Raw genomic sequence first — 15,903 nt, 5'->3', positions numbered from 1 at the left:
GTGTGTGTGTGTGTGTGTGTGTGTGTGTGTGTGTGTGTGTGTGTGTGTGTGTGAGAGAGAGAACACCACACTGAATTATCAGAGTTCATAACAACCCTATGCCCGTTCTCTCTCTCTCTCCTATTCTCTTGTTCTTCAAATTATCTTTTTCTCTCTGTCTCTCAGTTTCATACTATTCATGGTTTGCACATTTCGTCTTAATATAGTTTTGAACATTCGTTTGGATGTTTTAGACTCTCAAAAGTGCATTACTGTGGCTTGGACATTTCAAAAGGAGGCAAATAATTTGTAGAAAAACCGTGTGTCATGATTTTGATGTCGCCAGGTTGACTTTAGATGGAGTATAACGTTAGCTAGCTAGTTAAGAATTTTAGCTAGCTAACATTAGCATTGCTAGCTATTTTTGACAAACTTTGCTAGCTAATGACAACATTGCCATCTGTTTAAAGTAAATTTGATGACATGATAATGATGGAAAAGTTGTTTCCTACAAAATATCTGCCTACTTTAGCAATGTCATCGTATTTCCAAGACACTATAGTGTAATTTAGAAGAAACAGCCGTTAGCCTCCGTCCAGAATGATTGGGCTTATCATTACTTTTTGGCACCGGCATCGCCGGCAGAGGGAGGCTTGAGAACATTCATAACAATGGCATGACACGACCGAGTGACGGAGGTGCAACCTATGAATACAGCTGAGAGGGAATCTATAGTCCATGTCACAACCACTAAAGCAATGTCTCATTTTCCTATTTAGAAAATGTGTAATAAAACTGAAAATTCTATTTTCCTTCAAGTGGCTGAAAATTGCTAACCAACATAGAACCTTTGGAAAGTGTGTTTTTGTGTGACTCACATTGATCTTCAGAATCCAATCTACACCCAGCTGTGATTGGTTACAGTAAGCAGCATTCCTTCCCTATTGGTCATTGTGAACAAATTAAAATCACACAGATAGACAGTGGGAGAGAGATGCCATGCCAATCACTCTGTGTACCCCCCCTCCCTCTCTTTCACTCTCTGGTTCTCCTTTTATCTTTGTATCCATTACAATCTCCTTTCATCTCTCTCTCTCTCTCACACACACACACACACACACACACACACACACACACACACACACACACACACACACACACACACACACACACACACACACACACACACACACACACACACACACACACACACACACACACGTGTCCAGAGCTGGGCCAGAGGGCTCATACACACAGAATGGTCACTCGATGGGCCATAGAAAGAAAGAGAGGAAGGTGGGAGAATAATACACTGTGTAGCACAATACTTTTTGGCTCCTTCTCCATGGCCGACGTGACTAAGACATTTAAGTGTGTTAACCCTTGCAAGGCTGCTGGCCCAGACGGCATCCCTAGCCGCATCCTCAGAGCATGGTCTGCGCAGCCAGCTGGTCTGTCTACTGTCTACTGTCCCCACTTGTTTCAAGATGTCCACCATTGTTCCTGTACCCAAGAAAGCAAAGGTAACTGAACTAAATGACTATCGCCCCATAGCACTCACCTCTGACATCATGAAGTGCTTTGAGAGGCTAGTTAAGGATCATATAAACTCTACTCTACCTGACACCCTAGACCCACTTCAATTTTCTTACCGCCCCAATAGATGCACAGACGATGCAATCGCCATCGCACTGAACACTGCCCTATCCCATCTGGACAAGAGGAATACCTATGTAAGAATGCTGTTCATTGACTATAGCTCAGCATTCAACACCATAGTATCCTCCAAGCTCATCATTAAGCTCGAGGCCCTGGGTCTGAACCCCGCCCTGTGCAACTAGGTCCTGGACTTCCTGACGGGCTGCCTCAGGTGGTGAAGGTGAGAAACAACACCTCCACTTCGCTGATCCTTAACAAAGGGGCCCCACAAGGATGTGTGCTCAGACCCCTTCTGTACCTCCTGTTCACCCATGACTGCGTGTCTATGCACGCCTCCAACTCAATCATCATGTTTGCACAACAGTAGTAGGTCTGATTACCAACAATGACATGACAGCATACAGGGAGAAGGTGAAATGTTCCACGGCGTACACATCACTGACGATCTGAAATGATCCAGATAGTGTGGTGAAGAAGGCACAACTGTGCCTCTTCAACCTTATGAGGTTGAAAAAAAATTGGCTTGGCCCCTAAAACCCTCACAAACTTTTACAGATGCATAATTGAGAGCATCCTGTCAGGCTATATCACCGCCTGGTACGGCAACTGCACCGCCTGCAACCGCAGGGCTCTCCAGAGGGTGGTGCGGTCTGCCCAACGCATCACAGGGCGCAAACTACCTGCCCTCCAGGACACCTACAGCACCCAATGTCACAGGAAGGCCAAAAAGATCAAGGACATCAACCACCGGGCCTTGGCCTGTTCACCCCGCTAAGTTGGTGGTTGAAGATATCCCTCTAGTGATGTGGGGGCTGTGCTTTGGTAAAGTGGGTGAGGTTATATCCTTCCTGTTTGGCCCTGTCCGGGGGTGTCCTCGGATGGGGCCACAGTGTCTCCTGACCCCTCCTGTCTCAGCCTCCAGTATTTATGCTGCAGTAGTTTATGTGTCGGGGGGCTAGGGTCAGTTTGTTATATCTGGAGTACTTCTCCTGTCCTATCCGCTGTCCTGTGTGAATTTAAGTATGCCCTCTCTAATTCTCTCTTTCTCTCTTTCTTTCTTTCTCTCTCTCGGAGGACCTGAGCCCTAGGACCATGCCTCAGGACTACCTGACATGATGACTCCTTGCTGTCCCCAGTCCACCTGGCCGTGCTGCTGCTCCAGTTTCAACTGTTCTGCCTGTGATTATTATTATTTGACCATGCTGGTCATTTATGAACATTTGAACATCTTGGCCATGTTCTGTTATAATCTCCACCCGGCACAGCCAGAAGAGGACTGGCCACCCCACATAGCCTGGTTCCTCTCTAGGTTTCTTTCTAAGTTTTGGCCTTTCTAGGGAGTTTTTCCTAGCCACCGTGCTTCTACACCTGCATTGCTTGCTGTTTGGGGTTTTAGGCTGGGTTTCTGTACAGCACTTTGAGATATCAGCTGATGTACGAAGGGCTATATAAATACATTTGATTTGATTTGATATCATCCAGAAAGCGAGGTCAGTACATGTGCATCAAAGCTGGGACCGAGACTGCAAGGCCATCAGACTGTTAAATAGCCATCACTAGCCGGCTTCCACCCAGTTGCGCAACCCTGCACCTTAGAGGCTGCTGCCCTATGTACATAGACTTGGAATCACTGGCCACTTTAATAATGTTTAAACATTGTTTACATACTGCTTTACTCATCTATGTACACTACCGGTCAAGTTTTTACAACACCTACTCATTCAAGGGTTTTTCTATTTTTTAAAACTATTTTCTACATTGTAGAATAATAGTGAAGACATCAAAACTATGAAATAACACAATAATAATCATGTAGTAACCAATTTTTTTTTTTAAATCAAAATATATTTTATATTTGAGATTCTTCAAAGTAGCCACCTTTTGCCTTGATGACAGCTTTGCACACTCTTGGCATTCTCTCTACTAGCTTCAGTAGAATGTAAATATAGTATATACACTACCGGTCAAACTTTATTATATTCTACTGTATTTTAGTCAACGCCACACCGACATTGCTCAATCTAATATTTATATATTTCTTAATTCCATTATTTAACTTTTAGATGTGTGTATTGTTGTGAATTGTTAGATACTACTGCACTGTTGGAGCTAGGAACACAAGCATTTCACTACGCCCGCAATAACATCTGCATGTGACAACAAAATGTAATTTGATTTGACAAAAGAGCAGCTTGCCAAAGGAGCTGGATAAAAACAGAACCCCTATAGAGAAAGGCACTGCCCGCTCACTTTTGGCTGCTCCCACAAGACATCTTTTAAATAAAGATTTTAGTGATACACCTACATCAACAACGTTTTTACAGAGAGGCACCTGATAAAGACCATGATCTATCTGTCCTAATACAATGGTGTCTGTCATCATCCATCCATGTCCACATACAGGACCTGTCTATCTCAGCGTTTCCTCTTAGTCATTTGGCAGCGGTGGCCCACGAGACATGCTTTTAAATGATAAGTAGTTGGCTCAACAACTGGAAGTTAATGGGAACAGCTAGCATGTCATTGCATTGCTACACTACTAGCAATGCCCCCACCCTTGCTGAAAAAACCCTAGGGGAAATACTGTCCACCAGTATCTGCCATGTCCTGGTTCTGCTCTGATTGAACAGCATATGGAGGGACAGCTGGGTTGGGAACCAACACTCTAGCAATCATAAAATACTGTAAATCTGGCTGCAATAGAAAACGTTAACAACAACACATCAAGGTTATAGGCGTTCAACAGGGTGTCCCTAACACGCTAGTCCATGTAAACCACATATACACAGGCCGCTAGACGCTTCACACAACATACACCAGGAGCGTTGACAGCAATCTATAGAGCAGACAATGTATATTGATTAAAAATGTAAACATTATATAATGCAGACACAAATGCGTAATTTATCTGACAATATAACATGCGGCAAAATAATATCCGCACTCAATTGGTGGGATACGCTTGGTTGTGATTTAACAGATTCGGTGTCGGCTATTTTATTTTAGATTCAATTGTCAGCATAAAAATTAACCGAAATCATCATCAGCTGCTGAGCGTGCAGGCCAAAACACCGAGCCTGAGCACACACACACCACCGAACCGTCTCCTGTCACGCAGTGTTGCATCGGTATCGCTATTATTACATCCATTCGTTTGAGCGTGACACACACACGTAGGCCTACACACACCACACGCACTCAGGTCCGTGGACGCACGGACAAAACGTACTTCTCAAGGTCAAATAGACAGTTTTCAGACCTGAACCGAGCACAGGGCCATATGTCTGTGTATGTGTCACGACCAGAGAGACAAAGAAAGGCGGGTGAATCCCGCAGTGGGCTCCCACTCTTCCCTCACCCCGTCCCGGCTAGAGCAGACTGTGAGGGCGGCTCTGACAAACATCTGGAGGGGCGGAGCAGGGGAGAGGGAGGGGGGTCTAGGGTGGAACGAGCCATTACTGTAGAGATTCCTCTACGTTAACGGAAAAACGGTGCGCACGGGGTTCGTTCTTACCCTCTGACAGCTCGAGCTCCAGCTCCGCCAGCCGGGCGCGAACCTCCAGTGGTAACGGCGACGCCTCGCGCTCTGCCATTAGGTTATCCGGTAGAAAAATACCTCGGTTCTCTCTGTTGCTTTCTCTTCTCCTCTTCCCCCACTCCTCCGCCAGAGAGAGAGAGAGAGCACTATTCTGCGGCCCCTCCCGGCGGCGAGCGGTGCGTCGACGCGAACAAAGAGAATAAATCTGTTTGTCTGTTCACCGGGGCCCTGACATGGTCTCGTGAGGAGTCTACCTCCTCTCCGTTATTATAGTATTTGTGATGAGGGACCACTGAGGGTCCGTTGGTCGGTGGGTCTCGAGGCTGCTTGCCTGGCGATGCGGTGCTGATGATGAGACTCGCGCTGTTTCACAGCTCCTACTGATGTCACGTGACGCAGATAGGAGAGGCGCAGTACCGGGAATGACCGATAGGGGTCGCAGCGTGGGAGGCGGGGGTATTATTACCCAACCACCACACCCTCTCCACACACAAACACACACACACGCACGCACGCATATTGGAAATTATAGCATATATCTAATATCATTGAATTATAGCAACAATACCGTGCTGGTGGATATTTGATCTTCATATGAATCCCCAGGACTAGCCAAGGAGCACACTAGCCGGGTTGTCTGCCCACCACTTGGCTTAGCTCTGGGAGCTCAGCTCAAGTCGTCAAGTCTCAGGCAAGGTTACTCGTCATCATCTGATTTTGTAAAATATTGTATGCTACACAGATGGCTTTTGTGACTATGAAGTGATGTTGCCACCTGCTGGTCACACGGTGAAACCACAACCAATGTCATACTAAGAATCAGCCCTAGGCACAGCAGCAGGCTCCATATAGTACCAAGGCATGTCACAACACAAAACAGCAGCATGTGTCGATTTTGTCACATGATTGAAAAGGTCCGAAGTATGCTAAACAAACAAGCTGTAATAGCGGCGATCAGAGATTCAGCATCACAGAAGCAGACAGCGACAGAACTCTGAAGTTCAGCACAGCACCACATGACCGTGGAAAGCGACCGTCTCCAGGTGTACCCACTCGCCACTTTGCCAATCTGACCACAGCCTACGACTAAAGGGAAGGCTCCCTTACAATAATTAAGCGAGCATAGAGTTTTCAATTGTTTATTATTAAAGGCACTTATTTAATAATAGTCAAATTATTTACATCTGTACAGAAACAAATAAAATATTCTGTATCGATTAACCACATTTACACAGTTAATCTCTCTCAAACATAGGACATGCGAACTGGAAGTTTTATCTACATCCCCCACCCTCTCCCTCCAGCTCCCTCAGATTCCAAATCAAATTCAAGTTGTTAATGCTAACAGTGTTGTATGTACACATATCAATATCCACCTCAGATGTTTCTCTTCTAAACAGACACCCACCCTCCAAACTCAAAACAACACAAACCAATAAACACACAAGACATCCCATCTAAATAAAACAGTAAATAAATACATCTAAAACTCATGCAGAAACAAATTTTGATATGAAATCATTGCTTTTTAGCTTCTTGGCACTCAGTGTCCGGCTGTTTGTACTTAGTGTAACTGTTCCAGTGTGTTCCAGTGTATTTACTGTAACTGTTCCAGTGAATTCCAGTGTAGTTACGGTAACTGTTCCAGTGTGTTCAGTGTAGTTACTGTAACTGTTCCAGTATGTTCCAGTGTAGTTACTGTAACTGTTCCAGCATGTTCTAGTGTAGTTACGGTAACTGTTCCAGTGTGTTCAGTGTAGTTACTGTAACTGTTCCAGTATGTTCCAGTGTAGTTACTGTAACTGTTCCAGTGTGTTCAGTGTAGTTACTGTAACTGTTCCAGTGTGTTCCAGTGTAGTTACTGTAACTGTTCCAGTATGTTCCAGTGTAGTTACTGTAACTGTTCCAGTGTGTTCCAGTGTAGTTACTGTAACTGTTTCAGTGTGTTCCAGTGTAGTTACTGTAACTGTTCTGCGGAAGTTATTTAGACTTAGGAATTAATACAGAAGTATGTCTGATGGTCTAAATACTAATCTATATTCATAAAAAGAAATTAATCAATATTAAACCGTAAAGAATTCAGAGACTTCCGTCAGTCAGACAGACAGACAGACACAAGACGGACAGACAGACAGCAGAGAAAAACAAGAGTTCTACAACTTGGCTACTAAAACTAACTAAACTTTATAAATAAAATAAATGAAAACCTCAACATTAAAGGGCTATAGATTTTTTTCCTTTGGCTTGAAAAACGTCCTCCTCTTCTCTCCTCCTCCCCTCTTGCCCTCCCCAACCAAAAGTAACCAGCTCACTCTGGTCACCGTGGTAACTGAGCCTGGTCAGACTCCTGTGCAGGATAGGCTGGGGCAAGCTCCGCCCCGGATGGGGTGTGGTCAATGGGGTTTGCGCAAAGCGTTTGATTGGCTCGTATCCTTTGGCAGATCTCAGCGTAGCTTGGCTTCTTGGACTCCTAACCAATCACAACACAGGACAGGTCAGTACCCAGCATACACTACATTCACTAATAACCAGTTTGTCTCTGTAGTCTGTGAGGTGTCTCACCACTGCTGGTCTGTTTTCCTTCGTGGTCTGGATAGGTTCTTTCACGGTCGGAGGAGCTGTTGTGGTCCTCTTGAGAGATGACATGGTTTCCTTCAGCTTCCTGTGGTACAACAACAACCACCATCAACCACAACCCTCAACCATAACACAACACAACCATAACACAGACATGAGTCTGCATGTATTCTTCTTCCTTGAAGTAATCATACAAAACACATTGTGAAAGGGACCCATTCCACAGCAATGATGATTCAAAGGAAGGAGAATAAACTTACTCTGGGGGGAGGTTTTTCTGAGGCAATGCTGTGATAGGCTGGAGGTCTTGTAATGTCACAGTGGTTGGTTGGCTGGTACTGCTGTATGTAACTGCACACTGTAACAAGAAAAACAACCTTACAAGAAAGTAGACGGCATGTGTGAGTGTGTATGTGTGTGTGACTCTTGCTTACCTTGTGGTTGCAGGTTGCTTTGTGATTGCTGGTTGCTATGGTAAGTGTTTCTCTGGAGGCTGTTGCTGGGGGCAGCGGGGGGAAGCTAGTAGGGCCAAGCTCCAGACTGGGAGACAAGGAGCGGGAGGGCGACTTGTGGGGCTCTCTCTAAACATACATACGTTTATATACACATATTGTTATACACAAACATACATATCCACAGACACACAAAAACAACACAAGTAAGAGCTTCTCCTTAACATTTTCCCAAAGCCATCCACATGTTAAGTACTTACAGTGTACTTCTCATCTCTTCTCCTCCTCTGACCAATGAGGCCTCTCCTTCAGAGAGAGAGAATCAATAGGCAGGTTTCTCATTGACCCAGCTTTATTCAACAAAAATATTACTGCGGCACGTGTAATGGAAAGAACAGATATTGGATAACTTTTCTAAAGATCGTCAAAATTTCTATCCGTTCGACAGGTGGATTTTTCTTTTGTCAAGCTTTACTAAGACAATCAAAAAAAATGTAAGTATTTAAAAAAAATATATTGATTGCTGAATAATTTTGAAAGTATGCAGGGCCCATGATGTCATCGCGTAACGGATGCCGTTCTGCCATTCTAGGCGAGACCAAAAACCAATGTCTGGACCGGACCAAAAACGAATATCAGTGGATGTGGAAATCAAGGCCGGTCCGGACTGCACCAAAAAACGACGTCCAAAAGGCATCAGTGACAGTCCATGCTTACTGAGGTGTAGCCTACAGTGTTGCCTGAAATATAATTTTATGAATGCCCATCTACGGTGCATTCGGAAAGTATTCAGACCCCTTCACTTTTTCCACATTGTGTTACGTTACAGCCTTATTCTAAAATGGATTATATATATATTTTTTTAAATCTCATCAATCTACACACAATACCTCATAATGACAAAGCGGGAACCGTTTTTTGAAATTTTTGCAAATATATTAAAAATAAAAAGCCAAAATACCTTATTTACATAGGTATTCAGACCCTTTGCTATGAAACTCAAAATTGAGCTCAGGTGTGTCCTGTTTCCATTGATCATCCTTGAGATGTTTCTACAACTTCATTGGAGTCCACCTGTGATAAATTCAATTGATTGGACATGCTTTGGAAAGGCAAACACCTGTCTATATGAGATCCCACAGTTGAAAACCAAGCCATGAGGTCGAAGGAATTGTCCGTAGAGCTTCGAGACAGGATTGTGTCAAGGCACAGATCTGGGGAAGTGTACCAAAAAAATTATGCAGCATTGAAGATCCCCAAGAACACAGTGGCCTCCATCATTCTTAAATGGAATAAGTTTGGAACCACCAAGACTCTTCCTAGAGCTGACCGCCCGGCCAAAATGAGCAATCGGGGGAGAAGGGCCTTGGTCGGGGAGGTGACCAAGAACCCGATGGTCACTCTGATAAAGCTCCATAGTTCCTCTGTGGAGATGGGAGGAACTTCCAGAAGGACAATCATCTCTGCAGCGCTCCACCAATCAGGCCTTTATGGTAGAGTGGCCAGACGGAAGCTACTCCTCAGTAGAAGGCACATGACAGCCCGCTTGGAGTTTGAAAAAAGGCACCTAAAGATTCTCTGGTCTGATGAAATCAAGATTGAACTCTTTGGCCTGAATGCCAAGCATCACGTCTGGAGAAAACCTGGCACCATCCATACGGTGAAGCATGGGTGGCAGCATCATGCTGTAGGGATGTTTTTCAGCGGCAGGGACTGGGAAACTAGTCATGATCGAGGGAAAGATGAATGCAAAGTGCAGAGAGATCCTTGATGAAAACTTGCCCCAGACTGGGGCGAAGTTTCACCTTCCAATAGGACAACGACCCTAAGCACACAGCCAACACAACGAAGGACACGTCTCTGAATGTCCTTGAGAGTTCCAGACAGAGCCCAGACTTGAACTCGATCAAACATCTCTGGAGAGACCTGAAAATAGCTGTGAAGCGACGCTCCCCATCCAACCGGACAGAGCTTGAGAGAATCTCCAGAGAATAATGGGAGAAACTTCTCAAATACAGGCGTGCCAAGCTTGTAGCATCATACCCAAGAAGACTCAAGTATGTAAGTCACTGCCAAAGGCGCTTCAACAATGTACTGAGTAAAGGGTCTGAATACTTATGTAAACCAGTTTATGGGGTATTTTGTGTAGATTGATGAGGAAAAATAACAATTCAAACCATTTTAGAATAAGGCTGTAACTTAACAACACTTGGAAAAGGTCAAGGGTTCTAAATACTTTCCGAATGCACTGTATATGGTAAGACTACAGTTTATAAAACATCAAAAAGTCTTCGGCTCGTGCTTACTGGGGTCACCATGTGGCCAGCAACATAATTTTATGAATGTCATTCCATGTGGTTGGCCGTAGAATTGGCTTTATTAATCCTGATTCCTGTGACTAATAAATTAGGCTATTTAAGCTCTGAATATCAGCTACCCAACTGTATCAGGAGTTATTGTGAGCCTATTTTACAATGTGTTTACAAAGCTGGAAATGCAGAACTATTTTATTTTTTCGCTATGATCAGCTTGTCAAAACAATTGACGGATACTAACTTGAAATCACTGATCATGACAATGGGGTGAAACACTTGTGGTTGTTCATTCTCCTTCGACTTGTCCTGTTTTTAGGATATGTTGTTTGTTAACATGTCAGTGTAGTTTTAGTGGAATGGGGCACCATTTAGGTTAGGCTATTTGATCGGAGAAACCTACATGATGTAAAAAGTGTCTGTCTCATTACATTGTCATACATTTCATCTCCAGCCTGTAGGCTACAGAAAAGGCCACATACTCTTTTCACCATATCCTATATCTGTTACAGCGATGCGTCTCTCCAACAGTACCATGGAGAGGCGCCCTGTGAATGGACGAGCAAAATATTTTGCGCCCCTGCCTTTTACAAAGTGGGCACTACTTATCACTTATCGCACTCAGCTAAAAAGCCCTTATGCCACTAGTTGTGAGAAATTGTCATTGTTTTTGGGCAGAATTATGTGGGGTTTCATGTGTTGTTGTTGGAGGTGCGTCTTGGTCAGTTTAGCTCAGAAAATACTGCCCTCGTCAATCTGATGCCATAGGTGGCCGCCTAATTCTGTCTAATGAGCTGGTCGGCCGTGCTCGTGACTATAAAGCTCCACTCCACATTTCATTCTAATGCCCACTGCTTGCAAAATCTATTATTGTCCTGACTTTCTGAATGCCTGAATTGCTTTGCCTTGCTGTTCTGGTTGTCTGGCAAGTTTCATCATCCAATTATTTCAGATCTACAGGAGTGAACGTTTCAAAATGGTACCATGGACCTTGGCGATACGTTGGCACATAAGAATTATTCAAATATGGTAAATATTAGTCAATTATTGCATTCTATCCATGCTGGCTTTGCAGGTTACCTGAGACATAAAACATATAGGCAGGAGGGCATAGGCTACAAGCTGTTGCCAAGTTATTAGGCCTAAAGCGCAATTTGCCTAAATACTGTAGGTATTGGAAAAACTTCAAACAATTCATTTCTATTCGACATTGTAGGTTTTTGCGATAATGTTTTTTTTTTAGGTGTGAAATTATTACATCCAGCTCATTTTATTGATAATATAGTTCAATGGCAACGCGTAGCATAGCATGCAATTTTAGCATCTATGTAAACTTTTTAAATGTAAAAAAATAAAATCACTGGACAAGTTAATGAAAACATAGCTATTATCTTCCTTCAGTTCACGTGGTACCTCAAAAACATTTTTATCTTCTGTTTAGTCTCTCCTGAACATAAGTTATCAGGAAGTGTCCTGTCTCTAAGGGCTGGAGGTTAGAGGTCATTACCTTCCTATGCCAGTGCTTGGGGAGGACCCTGACTCCCTTCTCCCTCCACGTCGACCCCCTTCTCCCTCCATACGCCTGTTGCCTGGTAACCGTGGCGGGCCCTGCCTGTGGGGGCCAGGGGGGCATCCTATTGGTACATGCTCTGGGAAGAAGGGGGGGTCATCCAGAAGGCCCGGCTCCCTGTCGCCAGACCGCCGCCTCTGGTCCCGCTGCCCACGGTGCCCCCTACTGGAGGAGAGAGAGAAACACATGTAACATCACAACAACCTAACTACAACCATGGTTCCAACATCAAGAAATAGAGAGAGAATGATAGCTTGGGAGAAGGAGAGAGACGTCTCTCCAGAATGAGAAAGAGTGAGGAGTGTAGTACCTGTGTCTGTATGAGGGGGATATTTTGAAGCTGGGGCCTCCTGGGAAGCCGTTCATGAAGCCAGATAAAGACGCCATCTGCTGTACACAAGACCAATGACACCAGTGTGAGAGAAAATGCTTGTACCTGCATCTGTATGTGTGTGTGTCCATCTCACCAGGTCAGGGTCCGTGTATCCGGCCATGGCATCCAAGCTTTGATTGGTCATTGGGTAAAGCTGTGGGAGGGGCTGCTGGAAAGTGGGAGGGGTGTAGTATGGGTTGTAAGGCTGCTGATTTGTGCAGGAGTCCATTGCGCGGGGCCTGTAGCCATTCTTTGGAGCGTAAGATGTGACTGCCATCACATTGGCCTTGATCCGTGCCTGATCAATTTATTATTCAACAAAGCAATCAATCAATCTTTGATCATGTGACTGGCACTTGCATCATGTATAGAAAAATATTTAGATCAGGTTAGATTTTGGCAGGGGTAGGCCATCATTGTAAATAAGAATTTGTTCTTAACTGACTTGCCTAGTTGAATAAAAGGTTAAATAAATAATACGTCTCAACTCACCTTGATGGGTTTTCCCTGGAACGTCCTCACCTCCTCTCTCAGGTACTGAAATGCCTGGAGCACACACACACACACACACACACACACACACACACACACACACACACACACACACACACACACACACACACACACACACACACACACACACACACACACACACACACACACACACACACACACACACACACACACACACACGTGAATGAAATTTGCAGCTGAATGAAATGTGCATGAATGTCTAGAGAATCAATCCTTCTCCCAGCTGTTGTTAACCTCTGTAACCCCAGTCTCTGTCTCTCCCAGCTGTACCTGTTGAGCGTCAGCCTCAGTTTTAAAGGTGATGAACCAGTTGTCGTTCTGGGCAAACTCACAGCTCTGGATCCTGGGGAGGCTCTCACACGCAAACAGAGCCTTTACGTCCTGGTGGTTTAACAAAATAAACAACATCAGCACTGAAACACACACATAATCCATGGTCCAACAGGACAAATTTAACATATATTGATCAAAAATATTAACGCAATATGCAACAATTTCAAAGATTTTACTGCGCTACAGTTCATATGAGGAAATCAGTCAATTTAAATACATTCATTAGAACCTAATCTATGGATTTCACATGACTGGGAATACAGATATGCATCTGTTGGTCATAGATACCCTAAAAAAAATAGGCTTCACAATGGGCCTCAGGATCTCGTTACAGTATTTTTGTGCATTCAAATTGTCAACTTTAAAATGCAATTCTGTTCATTGTCCGTAGCTTATGCCTGCCCATATCATAACCCCAAAACTACCATGGGGCACTCTGTTCACAACGTCAACAAACCACTCGCCCACACAACGCCACACACTTGGTCTGCGGTTGTGAGGCCGGTTGGACATACTACCAAATTGTCTAAAATGACATTGGAGGTGGCTTATGGTAGAGAAATTAACATTAAATTCTCTGGCAACAGCTCTGGTGGACATTCCTGCAGTCAGCATGCCAATTGCACGCCAAACTGAGCAATTGGGGGAGAAGGGCCTTGGTCGGGGAGGTGACCAAGAACCCAATAGTAACTCTGACAGAGCTCCAGAGTTCCTCTGTGGAGATGGGTGAAACTTCCAGAAGGACAACTGTCTCTGCAGCACTCCACCAATCAGGCCTTTATTATGTATAATGGCACCGGAGGGGACTGCTGCCGTTTTATGGGCTCTTAAACAACCATGCTCTTTTGTTGTTTTATTTGCATTGTGTTTAACTTATTTTGGACATAATGTTGCTGCTACTGTCTCTTATGACCGAAAAGAGCTTCTGGACATCAGAACAGCGATTACTGACCTTAAACTGGACAAATAATTTTTCTTTAATGAGTTGGACGAGAGGGATTTACTCCAGACACCCGACGAGGCCCTCATCCCTGTCAATCGCAGGAGAAAAAGACGGAGATATCGCGGAAGGTGATCGGGGTGCTTTGTAAGGATCCAGCGATGAGTGGCTAATCTGCCTTTGCCAACGGTACTATCGGTCAACTTACAATTGCTGGATAGTAAAGTGGACGAACTGCAAGCACGCATATCCTACCAACAGGATATTAAAAACTGTAACATCATATGACATGAAAAACATACAGCTGGTAGGTTACACACTGTATCGGCAGGATAGAACAGCAGCCTCTCTTAAGACAAGGGGTGACAGTCTATGTATATTTGTAAACAACAGCTGGTGCACGATATCTAAGAAAGTCTTGAGGTTTTTCTCGCCTGAGGTAGAGTATCTCATGAAATGCTGTAGACCACACGATCTACCAAAAGAGTTTTCATCTATATTCTTCGTAGCTGTCTATTTACCACCACAAACCGATGCTGGCATTCAGACTGCACTGAATGAGTTGCATACGGCCATAAGCAAACAGAAAAACTCTCATCCAGAGGCGGCAGGGGACTTTAATGCAGGGAAACTTAAATCTGTTTTACCTCATTTCTACCAGCATGTTAAATGTGCAACCAGAGGGGAAAAAACAAAAAACAAACTCTAGACCACCTTTACTTCACACACAGAGACGCGTACAAAGCTCTCCCTCGCACTCCATTTGGCAAATCTGACTATAATTCTATCCCCCTGATTCCTGCTTACAAGCAATAACTAAAGCAGGAAGCGTCAGTGACTCGGTCAATAAAAAAGTGGTCAGATGAAGCAGATGCTAAACTACAGGACTGTTTTGCTAGCACAGGCTGGAATATATTCTGGGATTCTTCCGATGGCATTGAGTACACCACAACAGTCACTGGCTTGATACATTTTTTATTTTACCTTTATTTAACTAGGCAAGTCAGTTAAGAACAAATTCTTATTTTCAATGACGGCCTAGGAACAGTGGGTTAAATGCCTTGTTCAGGGGCAGAACAACAGATCTTTACCTTGTCAGCTCGGGGATTCGATCTTGCAACCTTCCGGTTACTAGTCCAACGCTCTAATCACTAAGTGTGTAGATGACGTCAGCCCCACAGTGACTGTGCGTACATACCCCAAATAAAAGCCATGGATTACAGGCAACATCAGCACTGAGCTAAAGGGTAGAGCTTTAGCTCACAAGTTGCTGTTCTCACACAAATGATCAAGGAACCTACCAGGTATAACCTCAACTCCGTAACCAAATCCGTAACCAGATATCATCCTGACCAACTTGCCCTCTAAATACACCTCTGCTGTCTTCAACCAAGATCTCAGCGATCACTGCCTCATTGCCTGTGTGCCTAATGGGTCCGCGGTCAAACGACCATCCCTCATCACTGTCAAACGCTCCCTAAAACACTTCAGTGAGCAGGCCTTTCTAATCGACCTGGCCCGGGTATCCTGGAAGGATATTGACCTCATCCCGTCAGTAGAGGATGCCTGGTTGCCCTTGAAAAGTGCTTTCCTCACCATCTTAAATAACCATGCCCCATTCAAAAAATGTGGAACT

The 15,903-nt window shown here is 44.3% G+C and overlaps 1 protein-coding gene across 1 annotated transcript in view; it reads right to left on the bottom strand.

The window, feature by feature from the left end:
- The window catches only part of LOC139420291 (disco-interacting protein 2 homolog C-like), a 31,604-nt gene extending 26,164 nt beyond the window's left edge, over positions 1-5,440 (bottom strand). The window contains exon 1 of the mRNA XM_071170205.1: positions 5,153-5,440. Coding sequence (XP_071026306.1) covers positions 5,153-5,231 — 79 coding nt within the window. The 5' untranslated portion in view covers positions 5,232-5,440. The remainder of the gene's footprint in view (positions 1-5,152) is intronic.
- Between the last annotated feature and the right edge of the window lie 10,463 nt (positions 5,441-15,903).

This window comes from Oncorhynchus clarkii, chromosome 11 (genome assembly GCF_045791955.1).
Source record: "Oncorhynchus clarkii lewisi isolate Uvic-CL-2024 chromosome 11, UVic_Ocla_1.0, whole genome shotgun sequence".
In the NCBI taxonomy this organism is placed as follows: Eukaryota; Metazoa; Chordata; class Actinopteri; order Salmoniformes; family Salmonidae; genus Oncorhynchus; species Oncorhynchus clarkii.
The sequence above is the reverse complement of the archived record's forward strand: the minus strand, read 5'-3'. Positions and strand labels throughout refer to the sequence as shown.